A 13,691-nucleotide genomic window follows, 5' to 3' on the forward strand; every position below is an offset into this window, starting at 1 on the left:
ACCAGAAGCCATTCAAGAGGGAGGAAGGCCTGTGCCCAGCTCCCGAAGTTCAGTACCTAGTGTTAAGCCATGCTGTTGTCAGTGCAGAACCAGTGCTGAGAAAAAGATGGCTCAAACGTCACTGCTAAATTACACTGAAGGGGAAGTTAGTGCAGAAACACAAGGAACCACTAAAGGCAAGCTCCTCAATCCCATGGAACATTATGGCCATAAGACAAGCCTATTGTGTATTCCAGAATTTAAATCCAGTTAATAATATAATATTCTAAACTGAGCAAACATCCTAAAACTAATCAAGGGCCTACCAAGTTTGTCGAACGTGGAGTCTCAGGACATTATTTCGATCACATTCTTACTCATTTGAGTTAAGCAGGCATCTGAACCCACCCTGGTTACATTTATTTCTCTGCATTGGGGCATACAGATAGTAAGGTTCCAGGAGGATCACAAATAATGCAGATAATGGTCATGCTTTGGTGGCTGATGCATAGAGATCCTGGAAGAAGCCATAACCAGTGAATCAAACCCAGTGAAGACTTTGGAATACATCTCTGAGCATTTGGTGGCAAAATACCTGCCCACCAGGAAAAAAAAAGTGCAAGCACCAATTATTAAAGGGCCTTCAGTGTACCAAGGCTGATCTGCCTATTAACAGCCTGGAACAGTAGATCTCTCTGACCAATTGCTACTTTTTCCTCAAAACCCTGCCCTGTTAAAAGTATTATCCTTGACCACAGGAGGCTGAAATTTGAGGTCTGGTTTCTTAAGAAAAGCAGGCATGAAGCATTATGGGCCAAGCTTCTACATTCTTCAAAGCAAACGATCCAAAGAAATTCTGGAAGCTAATTAATTAATTGGCAGTTCAGGCTGGACTGTCCCCATGAGGAGTAGGGTCAAGACTGATTTGCATATGGCTGGGTCCAAACTGGGGTGGCATGGTGGGCAAAAGAAACAATGGATTAAACCTAGATCTGTGACTGGGGTGAATGTTTGCATTGTTCAGAATTCCATCCATCATCTGTTCTTTTTGCTTTTATTGCTGTAAGTGAGAAGGGTATGGCCAGACGTGGGTCCAGTGCTCACTTTGCCGCTAGATTCAAGCTAACCTGGTGGATGAGGAATGATACCCTAAATCCGGTCCCAGGATGCTTGTTTATGGTCCAGGGAGGACCTTTTCCTGGCAGCTCATGCTGGACTGTGCCCATGGGGAGCAGGGTTAATACTGATTTTGTATATGGCTCGGTCTAAACTGAAGTAGCATGGTGGGCAAAAACACAATGGATTTAACCCAGATCTGTGACTGGGGAGTGAATGTTTGCATTGTTCAGTGTTCCATCCATCATCTGTTCTTGCTTTTATTGCTGTAAATGGTAAGGGTATGCCCAGACGTGGATCCTGTGCTCACTGTATCACTAGATTAAAGCTAGCCTGGCTGATAAGTAGTGATACCCCACACCCAGTCCCAGGATGCTTGTTTTTGGTCCACGGAGGATTTTGCCTGGCAGTTTGGGCTTTGACTGTTCCCATGGGGAGCAGGGTCAAGACTGATTTGCATAAGGCTGGGTCCAAACTGGGGTGGCATGGTGGGCAACAAAACAATGGATTAAACCCAGATCTGTGACTGGGGATGAATATTTGCATTGTTCAGTATTCCACCCATCCTCTGTTCTTTCTGGTGCAGTTCCTTGACATTTGTACAGCCCTGAATAGGGTAGAGGACCTTCCCAAGCAGGCCCCAGTCCGCCTCAACCCAGGAATGGTGCCAATAGCTTGGCACAGTTGGGCATACTGGGCTCCCAAAAGACAGGTTGCTAAGGGGCACACAAGGCTGGCAAGCATGGGGAATTCTGCCCTCTATCCAATTTGAGATGTCCCAAATATCCAAAGGACCACCAGTTTGCCCTTCATTGCTGGTCATGCTTTATACTTACTCACTTGTCACTTTACAATTGAATTATCATGTGGCCCTATTATGACGGGGGAAAGAGGGTGAAGGATTCCTTTGGCAATATAATATGCTTTGCACATTATCTGCTGCTATGATTGATCGGATACGCCCTAGCCCACATTCTTTTATTTTTACCATGTCTATGCCTTTGTAACTCAGAATCCATTTAAATGGAACACTGTTTTGAATCCCCCAGACAGATACAAGGTGTTCAGGCCCAGAAGGGGAACAGGTTGCTCTTTGCACTTTGCCATGCACTACACACTTTATAGTATGATACCTATGTGTCTCTACTCCAGGTTTCTAAATATTCTGCCACTGAGGGGCAGGTATCAATTTGATGCTGTGAATCCATCAAACCCTAATGCTGTGTTTATGTCACTGTGCAATGCCATGAGCTTGGTGAGGCCAAGAACTCTGTTTATAATTCTTTGCGATGGTCAGAGTTTATATCTGTTTTTAAGTCTGCTTTTGTATCATGTTCTTATACCCTTATAGGTATGGTTCTGACAATTTTGTTGCTTGTATGTTTTTATATGTATATTTTCTTTAACTAATAAACTAAATTTCACATTTATTTAGTGTTGAAATGCACACAAGACTAGCTAATTTTGATTATTAAGATTGTTTTAAAAAGAGCCCGATGCTATATTGATTGAAATTTTGGCAAAAAGTATCCGCCGTTAAATATGGGTGCTTCATAACCATATATAAAAATTGTTAGAGGAAATCAGCACAGAACAGACTCAATATAAATGCTTTATTACCAACTCAAATGTTTTGATGTTTAAAAATAGCTACTCTTGTCTCATAAATCATCATACCCTTATGTGAAAGATAAGTACCATACCCTATCTCAACTAAACATTCAGCAAGAACTGATCTACCCTAGATCATTTGAACCTTACATGCCCAAGATGAGGAACCAAGTACCTCTAGGATCAATCTCCGAGCCAAATTTGGACAGGAGTTAGCACACAAAGGGGTTAATTAACCTGAATTTGAGAGTGATTTTATTAGACAGAGCTTAAGGAGAGGATTAAAAAATTGTGGCAAGCTAGACAAAAATCAGGCCATTGGACCCTAGACAGACTTGCCGACTGTCTTTAAAAAGTAAAATGTATGCAAATTTGACTTTGGAATTAAAAGTACTTGCAAAGTGCTAATCTACATTAATTTTACATATATGTCATTCCCTAAGGTCTCCCACAGGTTCCCCAGGGGTGGGATCCCATGTAACTATAAGCAGGCCCTTATAAAAGATGTTTTATATGCCCTGGTGAGGGAAAAACTGTACATTTCATTTTTCCTTTTTGTAGATACTTAGCTCGATATGATAGCATGAGAATATTTACCATAGGCTTAAGTATTGCTAAGAAGAAGCTATATGTATCACGAAAGGACTCAAGAGATTGGTAATGGTAAATCCAACAACTTGCCACTGTTTAATTTATTTGCAATAACTAATACAGAAAATAAGTTATAGGACTTTCTTTTCTGTAAGCCAAATTCCAGTCAGCTAGTGGCCTCTCCTGATTGGTCAACCTTAACAGGATTAGGCAGGCTGCCTTGATGAGGTGATAAGTGGCCTGCACTGTTGTAGAGGTTGTCTGATGGGCAGGCCTGCAGCTACAGAGGCAAGGCCAGGAAGGGGGTTGGGTAAATCAAACTGGGCTTCAAAGGAAGCAGGACCGAAAGGAATGGTAGTCAGGCGTGCCCTCTCACCCTGTACCCCACATATAGAGAGCAGGCCCAGGAAATAAATCTGCAGCTCTCTGGAGGGGTGGGGTGCTTTTGGAAATAAGCCACATCAGTAGGTTGATTTATCCAGGTCTTGCTCCTCTGTATTAAAATCATCCATCTTGGATTTTGTAGTGCAGTGCTTTAAAGGACGAGAAAATGCCACACTTTGGAAAAAGCTGTCATACTTTTGGGTGGCACCATGCATTTCATTAGATGGGGTGCCCTCATGCTTGTCCCCCAAGATGTTTGAATAACTTTGGCTGAGCTGCCTTGCAACTCAGATCGGCTGCATCACAAGAAGAAGAAGGACTGTCCTGCTGGAACCCTGGTCTGCAACCCAAAGGACTGCACTCTGAAGTACTGCTGCTGTTGCACAGTGGAGCAACAGCTCTGAGGACTTCTCCTTGCTTAAAACATGACTCAGGAGTGGACTCACTGAAAGAAACAGGTTAACAGATCTTGCCTGCACCAACTGTCACAAATGTCCCCAGCCTTGAGTGCGTCCAGCAGACTTATAAGGATTTGGCCAGGTGCATTGCGGAAACTGTAGTTCTAAAGTTCCAAAGACCATCTCAGAGCCTGTAGACCCTTGAGCTTCTGTTTTGACACTTTGAACCCTCAAGAGGAACTTCAAAAATAAGTTCTAGAGGTTTGGAGAAGTTTCAAGCAACTTAAGTGGACTGACCGACATCACGAGTCAATCTGACTAAATTCAACCACGACCCTGCCGGAATTTCAGGTTTACCCCACTGAAGCTTCAGGCTTCCAGGATTTGACTGGGGCCTCATGGAAAGGCAGTCCGACACCATCTCATCGAAATTAGCCTGCTGAGGAGGACCGCATGACATTGAGAGAGAAATGCTTCAGAAACGTTTTTAAGTGAAAAGGCTCAATTTTGCTCTGGTCAACCGTGACCAGATGTCCCCTGTTGGTGCTATTGATTTCTAAGCACTAGAAAGCCCATTTTTTATTTAATCTTTAACAATTCCTAGCTTTTTGTTCTCTGGATTTTTGTCATATTGGTATTATTTTAAAGATAAAAATATTTACTATTTTGATAAATGTGTGTGGGTTTTTTGTGTGTTGTGTCTTACTTTTTTACTGTATTGGTGTATTTGGTGTATTTAAATGCTTTACATACCTGTCTCCTAAGTGAAGCCTGCATGCCCATTGCCAAGCTACCAGGGGCTGATGTTTTGAGACCTTGATTGGACCTCTCATTGTCTTTGGGGCATTATTGCTAGTGGTAGGTGCATACTTACCTATTTTTATAACCATCCTCCAACACTGGTTCTTCATAAAGACCTGGTTTATGTTTCTATCACACCATATGAACATTTTATCACTAGATTGGAATTTTTAAAAAGATAAAATTACAGTTCTTTTTTGAGTCTCCTAAGCTAGAAGAAGGATAAAAACTGACAGACAGAGGATTACATAAGAAATGTAGCTATATGTTCATTGAACATGTAATTCCACAAGATGATTTTATCTGTGCAAATGTGGTATTGAAGGACCTAGAGAAATTGCAGTAGATTGCTAAAAACCTTTTAGATTGTGTTAAAAATTGATGTCAAGCCAAAAAGGACTCGCACAAAGAAATGACAAAGTAAACAAAGAGACTGATAAAGGGGTAGCAAATGTCATCTGGCATTTTTGCATGGTGACTCAAACCATACCAAATTATTGGCATATCATACTACGAGAGGAACTAACATTCGGGTTCAAGAAGAAGTAACTGCAAGTTGGATCTCAAAAAATAAGGTGGTGGTGTTAGTATCTATACAGTTTGAAAAATTCACAATAACATTCTTCTCCTTCAGACTGGCTACCTATGTCTGGTCATAATAATATATGTGAATGGTTATTTTTTTAAGTCCAGATGTCCTCAAGATGCCATCATATCTAAGTGACAACAAGCATGTGCATAATGTGCCAAACCACTTGACGTCTGATCAATCAACCCAGATTAATTTGACCCTAGGTGTTGAGGAACTGTAAACAAAGATCACCAAGGGAGAAATGCTAATGGTGATTGAATAGTTATTACAGAACACTGAATGCAACTTGTGTCATTAAATTTGCTATCTGGTACTTTAAAGAACTTTTTCAGTTAAAAGGTGCATTATCCCTTCAGATCAAGGGTATATGAATGGGTTTTCCATGAGATCCAAGTATAGCAATCCTATATGTGCAGTGCTTTGAATAAACAATGGTCCTTAATTATACAAACCCATTCTTTCATAAGGTATGTTGTGGTGAAAGTACATTGATGATATCCAGGTGTTCCGGTAAGGTGACAAAGACATATTCTTAACTTGAATAATCAATAAGAATTAATATTTCAAGTTAGTAAGCCTCTCCCTTTCCTTCTTCTCCTCTCTCACCTTCTCCCTCTGTATCTCCCTTTCTTTTCTTTGCTTACACCCCTCTCACTTTCCCTCATCTTCTCCTGTTCACTCTCCCACTCCCTAAATTTCTCTCTCTTGTGCTCTGATGTACCTGCTGCCATGAACTCCTGTGAGCCAGAGGCAGTGGCGTTGAACTTTCAAAAATGGCCTCCAGTGGCTCTGCCTCACAGGAAAAAGCCCAACAACATAAATGTCCAATCTGGCCCTGAGGTCTTTAGTCTTGTTGCTTCAATATACTCAAGTTAATTTCAGTGCTACATTCCTCACAGGTTTTCCTTTTACCAAACATTTTACATATAGTTGTATGAATAAAATTAATCTTAACATGGAAACCGGACTCTGAGTGAGTCAGCATTGATTGATTTGAGCCTATATGCAAACTAGAGGCAAGCACATATTCTCTGAGATGGTCTTTGTTTTACTTTGTGTCTTCTTTTTAGGTTTTGCCTTGTGAAATCTATTGTTAGTATATATCTTAAAAGGGGCTTACATCCCAACCCCTTGCTTTTTCATTGGCTCCTGTGCTTGCCACTTACTTGTCCTCCGTTTTTATTGACTGTAGCATGCTATTTCCTGTTCTTCTTCATGTATTTGCTCTTATCAGTGTCCTGAGAGCCAAGTACTGTTTCCCTGAACTTTGCGGGAACTTCTTTCATGTGTCTCAGCACCCCAGTGCTGCCCGAGTGCTGTTGGCATAGCACACTGTGCTGGTCTCACCGTGAACCTTGTGATCCCAAAATCTCTTGCTGGAGCACCAGTTATGATACACATGGGCACATTCAGCAGGGACCAACTTAATTTCATTAGAGTGACAGCTCTTGTTTAAATTGCAACGTGCACTCACCGGTCCTCCCTGGCGTGTCAGGGATCCACTTGAGTGCATAAGAGGCTGGCACTTGTTTTTAGGAGACAGAGCCATTAAATATATAGTGCAGCACACCACAGCAGCATATATAAAGCGAAATTGAAAACATCAAGATATTGGGACAAGGATTGTGTATTTACTAATACAGAATACTGACTTTCCTGTCAGATTCAAAGATATCTCAATAAGGCAATGAAATCTAACGACACTTATCAAGATAATTATCAATTTTTTACCCCACAGCAAGATAGCTACCAGGAAGACCTCTCAATGGTCTGTTTTCTATGTTCATCACTTCTACTCCACCGCTCTAATCATGGTGACAGACAGACAGGTGTTCTGATTGGTTACCACCTGACACTAGGCCTGCCTTTTGACCCTGTGGTGTACCGTTGTTAATATCTCTGGGAGAAGTAGTTTTGCTACTCCTTTGGATTCTGGCCTAGGTCATCTTGCTTGGGCAGGAGCACTATCACACCCATAGTTCTACACGGTGCAGTGCTACCCACTTCCCCAGTCGAAAGGTTATTACGCCGGTCTCAGCTATCATTCCAGGCAGTGGCTTGTCATCTGTTTTTTCTCAGATCTGTGAACACTTCCTGTAATGAACTTCCAATGTCACCGATCCACACCGGAGAGGCTCTGCCTGGGAAATCGGCCCTCCCGCAAACCTGTATTCCATTTTTAGGTTTTGCCTGCACAGCAATTACACTATGCTTGTGAAATCTATTGTTCATATATATCTTGCAAGGGCTTTATATACCACCCTCTTGCTTTTGTTTCCTGTGCTTACCACTTACTTTTACTCTGTTTCTATTGGCTGTAGCATGCTATTTCCTGTTCTTCCTCATGTATTTGCTTGCATCAGTGTCTGAGACCCAAGTACTGTTTTCATCCACTTTTGAAGCAGAACTTTTTTCCTTGATGTTTTTCCTGCCTAGCCCTTGTCTGCATAGCCGACAGCTCTCAAAGCGACCCCCCTCTTGTATGGAACTGCATGCGTCTCATCAGTTTCATGCCAGCTCTTCTCTTAATTTTATTAATATTATCTTTGATACACTCATATTGCCTGATTAATATGGCAACCTCTCAGGACGTTGCCTGGCCTGAAAGTATGTCTCTATGAGGTGTGTGTATTCTGATGCATCAGTTTCATGCCGGCTCTTCTTTTTGTCATGCTCACACAGCCTCCACAGCAGAACAATGAGGCATGAGCAGACTGTTCTAGCTCAAGTCTTTCTTTAAAAGTCTCTAATGATTTAAACTAACATTTAAACTATTGAAAATAGGATGCAGGCATCTATTTAAAATAAAATATAATATTTTGGAACTTGTTTAATTGTAAATGCTTAAGAGATAGTGGGCACCAGCCAAGTCTGCTCTCAGGGCACTGCTGAAGATTATAAAACTAGGAATAACATTTTACAACCGTGGCCTTAATTGCGTCGCTCTGAGAAAATATCTTCCACACTCCTTTCTCCATGTTCGTATCTGTTGGGTGGCTGGTGCAGGCATGTTTTTCTGTGTGAGATAGGGGTGGCTGACAGTAAACATTTCTCAGAGGAGCACAGAGCTACGAAGTCAGCCTCTCTGCATTGCCTTACACCTTATTCCATCTAAGGTATGAAAACGACTCTACCAAGCATTTACGGAAGTTACTCTTTCTCCCAGTGAAGACTGGCATTTTGGAGCACATCGGGCTCGCCTCTTCTTGTACTCTGCAGAAAACTACCTCTCTCACCAAGGACTGGATGACATGTATTCTGAATACTTTTGTGCCCTGGCCCAACGACAAGCACCTTGAGATATTCGCACTTCCTTTTATCCCCTGTTCCAGAGCTTTCAAACCTGCTGCGTTATAAACAGTCACCCACAGCATGAACTAGCACAGACACAGCTGACCCAGTTCCTTGAATGGAATATTGTATGTCTCATATTCCTTACCCGTTTTTTAAGTTATCTTCTTGAGGCGGGATGGGAGCACCTCACAGCTCTTTGCAAGTTTAGTTCATGAGCTTGCTCAATTATGGCACGCATATCAAACTTGCTTCCCGCAGCATGCTTTTTTTTCTTTGTCCTTCTCCATTTACCTAATCTCCCCACATTATATTACCACTGTTACTGCACAATATAGTGGATTTCTCAATAAACAAGTCATAACACTTTATGTGGATTTTCAAGAAGTAATATTGCACAACTGCTCACCAAGCTTAATCTTAAAACACACAAAAAAATAATATAAATTCCATAGGCGAAACCTGATGCATTTACCAATGTTTTAAAATTAATAATATTTCAGACAGTCTGTCCTTGGAATGCTACCACTTTTTTCAAGATACTCTCCGAATAGTGTTCTGTTGAAATGCATCCCTTTTTACTTTCTGGTTGTGGGACTCCTAGAGGTTCATCAGATTGTAGATTGATATGCATGTGTCCTACTGTCAGCCAATCAATCAACCATTGATACAATGAAACAATGTATGATCCAATCAAGCATTCAAAAAATGTGTCAATCTCTAAATCATTTATAGGGCCCAAAATGTGCTAGGGTTGTTCACTGACGCAACAGACATATCTAAGAGCTGTTTTTTAATGGATACTCTTCTGTTTGTTAGGAAAGTGCCAGTCTCCATTGGATTACTCCTACAAATTGTACAATCCATGCGCAGAATTCACTCTGCCATATGGATTGTGTGGTGGTGACAATTTAACCAGCAGATTATCCACTAGAGAAGACTCCTCCAACTAATGATTTGGAGCTTGTGCCAACAATTAGAGAATGTGCGTGACCATTAAACCCTAAAATCAAGCCTTGGCTCTTTTTTCACATGTTGCTTACATGAATTATGCCAATGATGTCCTTAGTACAGTAATCTTATTAATCTCAAATTTGACATGATTGCATTTTAAAATTGTATTAACATGAAAAAGCCTCTTATACCATTCCTCGTGTGACTGGAAATCATCTGATACATGTACAATGTCTTTTGATGCATTCAGGCAGAAACAATGTACAAATCTCTGCTTACACAGATTACAGGAAGATTTCAGCTTCAGCCATGAAGCAGCATGGCTTACACTCAGACGGTACAATAAGCAGACAGTAACAGACTATGTTGTAGCCCAGCCACTCTCGGCACGTTTCGATTTGCAGCAGCATTTCTCTTTAAAAGTGCAAAACACAGAATATTACTTCAGGGTCAATGGGCGCAGCATCTCAGGAGATGCTCACTCTACCAGCTGCAAAAGCAGCGACTGATTTCCGAGTGTATTCAAAAAGAAGGCAATAAAAAAGGTTTTGAATTAAAATAAAGTGCTGTAACAGCGCTTATGGTAATTCCCTCTCACCTATTTCGAAAACCACTCATAGGTAATTTAGTGCATCTTTATCTAAGCCAATATTGCCTCAGTGCTTTGGGAGTTTGAGGAGGATAAGATCTAAAATTGCTTCTTTTGTGCTACTCTCCGGCTTTATTATAATTTCCTGATAATATGCAATGTTCATTTTCTCTTGTTTTAATAGACCTTTGCAGAGCGATTGTTGGGAAAGTTCTCTCTCGCTGTACCAATATTCGTTGCCCTCTCCTGCTTCGGATCTATGAATGGAGGTGTCTTTGCAGTCTCCAGGCAAGTAGGACTTCCTGTCCGCGGTTTAGCCTTTCCAATGTGACACGGATTTAGCAATCGCAGGAGTGGTGAAATGTGCGAATCATCAGGAATCATATGAAACTGTGTACAGTTGTGCGAGTACATTTTCTAAGGCACATACAATTAACTCGGAATTTCTCCAAGTTAGTGAAGGAGCTGCAGACAACATATTTTGGGGAAAAAATGAGCAGTAGGTGCTTTTGTATTTCTGAACTAGCTGAACTAGCACTGGCTCGGAGAAATTCCGAGTTAAAGGTATCCACTTCAGAAAACACAGTCACACAAAAACAGTAGCAAGGCAGTGACTTGCACGACTGCGCACGTTCACTATACGACCCCCAATAGTGAGTTCTCTGGGGAGTCACCATCTTCTAGGACAGTGGTCTTCAAACTTTTTAATGCTGCGCCCCCCCAGTTGAAAAATAAAAATCATTAGGCCCCCCTCAGAATTTTTCACAATTATTTGAGAAAGATGGCAATGTTTAAATAGATCTAAACCTATTTAAACAATGCAGTTAAGTACACATGTGGCTGGGTCACTCTGGTTTGGCAGACCTGGGGCCGTGTTACACAAAGCGCCCCAGGGACACAAAGGGCGTTGGCGCCCGATTTTGGATTTTGGATGTTCTGCAGAAATATGTTTAGAAGTGAGGATGGGGCATAAGGTAACTATTGGTAGAAGAGTGAACTTCGATGAAATCACAGCCTTGAGGGTCATTAACTGGACCACGTAATGGTTTTCACATGCATATGCATTTATGCCGCTTAAGTGCAAGTATTTGCTGTCTTCAGAGTTTAAACCGGATGTGAAAGTCATCTCGAAATAAATTTTGCAGGATTGTATGCGCAGGGACTTCTAGGATTTTCCCTGTGGGAAAAATAGAAATATATCAATGGGTAAATGTCCTTGAAAATTAAAGGGTCTTTCAGTTAATGCCCCCAGAATCCAAGCAGTTACAAGGTATTTCTGACTGTCTTTTGGGACCTTTGTTTATTGGTGAAAAACGTGTCTTTTAAAACAAATGATTAAAAAATGTGTGTAATTGTACTTTTCACGCTGCCGATTTGTTGAACTTAGTGATTCATTGATGGGAAACAGTTCATGCCATGAATTATGGAAAATAATTGATCAATATGTGCAAAGCATATTGACGCGCATCTCTAAAATGTCTCTGTGCTACCCCTGCAGGCATAAATATCTAAATCCAATTTCAAAGGTATTTTCTAGAGCTCAAAATTGGTGAAACAAGCAAGGCCCAGATTTAGGAGGGCCAAGCGCCATCTAACAACATATTAGCGTCATTTTTTTATGCTAGTATGGCATTAGATGGCAAAAAATGCCACGCCAGATTTACAAAGTGGCACAGTGCTTGCATTGTGCCACTTTGTAAACCCTTGTGCCACATTATGCCTGCACCAGGCATAGTGTATGCAAGGGGGCATTCCCCAGTAAGGGGGCCAAAATAATGGCGCAAAAAAATCTAAAAGATTTTTTTGCACCATTTTTATCAACATTTTTAACGCCTGCTCAGAGCAGGCATTAAAAGGGGATATACCATTGTTTTCAATTGGCCTGTATGTACTGTACAGAGTCAGCTCCAAAATTGTGGTGCTAACCCTGAACAATACATCAATAGCGCCAGAAATTCTGATGCTATTGCCCCCTATACTGCGCCAAGGTGCACTGTATTTTAAATACAGTGCACACATGGTGGCGTATGGGGGCGAAGGTGCTGTAAGAAAAGTGGAGCTACATGTATCGTAGCTCCACTTTTCTTAAATCTGGCCTAAAATGCTGTGGACCAGTACCGCAAATGTACAGATTAGCTAAACCAGTTGACTACCTACTAGGTGGAAAATAATTTGCTAGTCACTCTCACACCTTTTAGAAGGGATCTTGCTATAATCAGTGCAAACACACTGTCCCTTTTATGGATTTACTTAACCTCGCAACGGCCAATATAGCCTACTGGTGGAATGGAGAGTGAGTCCAGAACACTATACTAGGTGTATGTACTTGAAGAACTACAGACTACCACTGTTTACTGATCCCTCCACCAGTGAAAAAAACGTCAGTGTTTTTTCTTTAATTTAAAAATGAGCAAAGAAATGTCTTCATTATGCCGGATCATTAGAGGGCGGTGTGGTTTCTCCAGAATTGATACCCCCTCAAAAGATTTGAAACCCCCTACATTTATCGCACCCAGAATTATCAGCTAATGTAAAACACTGGCATACTTCCTCCTGCCAAATCCAAGGAGACTCCATGTCAGGTAAGCATGAAATAATGTGTATTAACATTTAGTTGAGACACAAGATGTAGATTGGTATTAAAATATTAAGGACTGTATGTTATCAGGGTTGGTCTGGGTAGAGCTAGAGGTCGGGCTAGAAATTGGGTGTCAAGTGGGTGTAAGCGACCCTTGACCCTCGGGTAGGTTGCTTCCCCGCCGCTGCAGCTCCACCTGCCCAGGCCCCTGCCACTTGTGTGTAGGTCTTAGGTTCTACCATTGCACTTTACATCTGATTTGCCTTTTTTCTCTCCTGTTGCCTTTTCTCTCCTGATGCCTTTTTCTCTCCTGTTGCCTTTTTCTCTCCTGTTGTGCCTTACTTCGGATTTGCCTTTCTCTCCTGTTGCCTTTTTCTCTCCTGTTGCCTTTTTCTCTCCTGTTGTGCTTTGCTTCGGATTTGCATTTCTCTCCTGTTGCCTTTTTCTCTCCTGTTGTGCTTTGCTTCGGATTTGCCTTTCTCTCCTGTTGCCTTTTTCTCTCCTGTTGCCTTTTTCTCTCCTGTTGTGCCTTACTTCGGATTTGCCTTTCTCTCCTGTTGCCTTATTCTCTCCTGTTGTGCTTTGCTTCAGATTTGCCTTTCTATCCTGTTGTGATCTGCCTCTGATTTTCCTCTTCTCTCCCGCTGCGCTCTCCCGCCTCCCGCCTTCTCGCTCTCCCGCCTCCCGCTTTCCCGCGCTCCCGCCTCCCGCTTTCCCGCCGCTGCCCCATTGCGTCCCCGCGTCCCCTGCTCCCATTCGTTGTCCTCCCTCCCGCCTCCCGCCTCCCAGCTGACCCCTCCTCCCCCT

At 41.9% G+C, this 13,691-nt stretch overlaps 1 protein-coding gene across 1 annotated transcript in view; it reads left to right on the forward strand.

Annotated features, from left to right (window-relative positions):
- SLC7A11 (solute carrier family 7 member 11) overlaps nucleotides 1-13,691 on the forward strand; it is a 622,701-nt gene that overhangs the window by 500,373 nt on the left and 108,637 nt on the right. Inside the window, exon 8 of the mRNA XM_069242094.1 lies at nucleotides 10,491-10,594. Within this exon, the coding sequence (XP_069098195.1) occupies nucleotides 10,491-10,594 (104 nt within the window). The remainder of the gene's footprint in view (nucleotides 1-10,490; nucleotides 10,595-13,691) is intronic.

This window comes from Pleurodeles waltl, chromosome 1_2 (genome assembly GCF_031143425.1).
Source record: "Pleurodeles waltl isolate 20211129_DDA chromosome 1_2, aPleWal1.hap1.20221129, whole genome shotgun sequence".
In the NCBI taxonomy this organism is placed as follows: Eukaryota; Metazoa; Chordata; class Amphibia; order Caudata; family Salamandridae; genus Pleurodeles; species Pleurodeles waltl.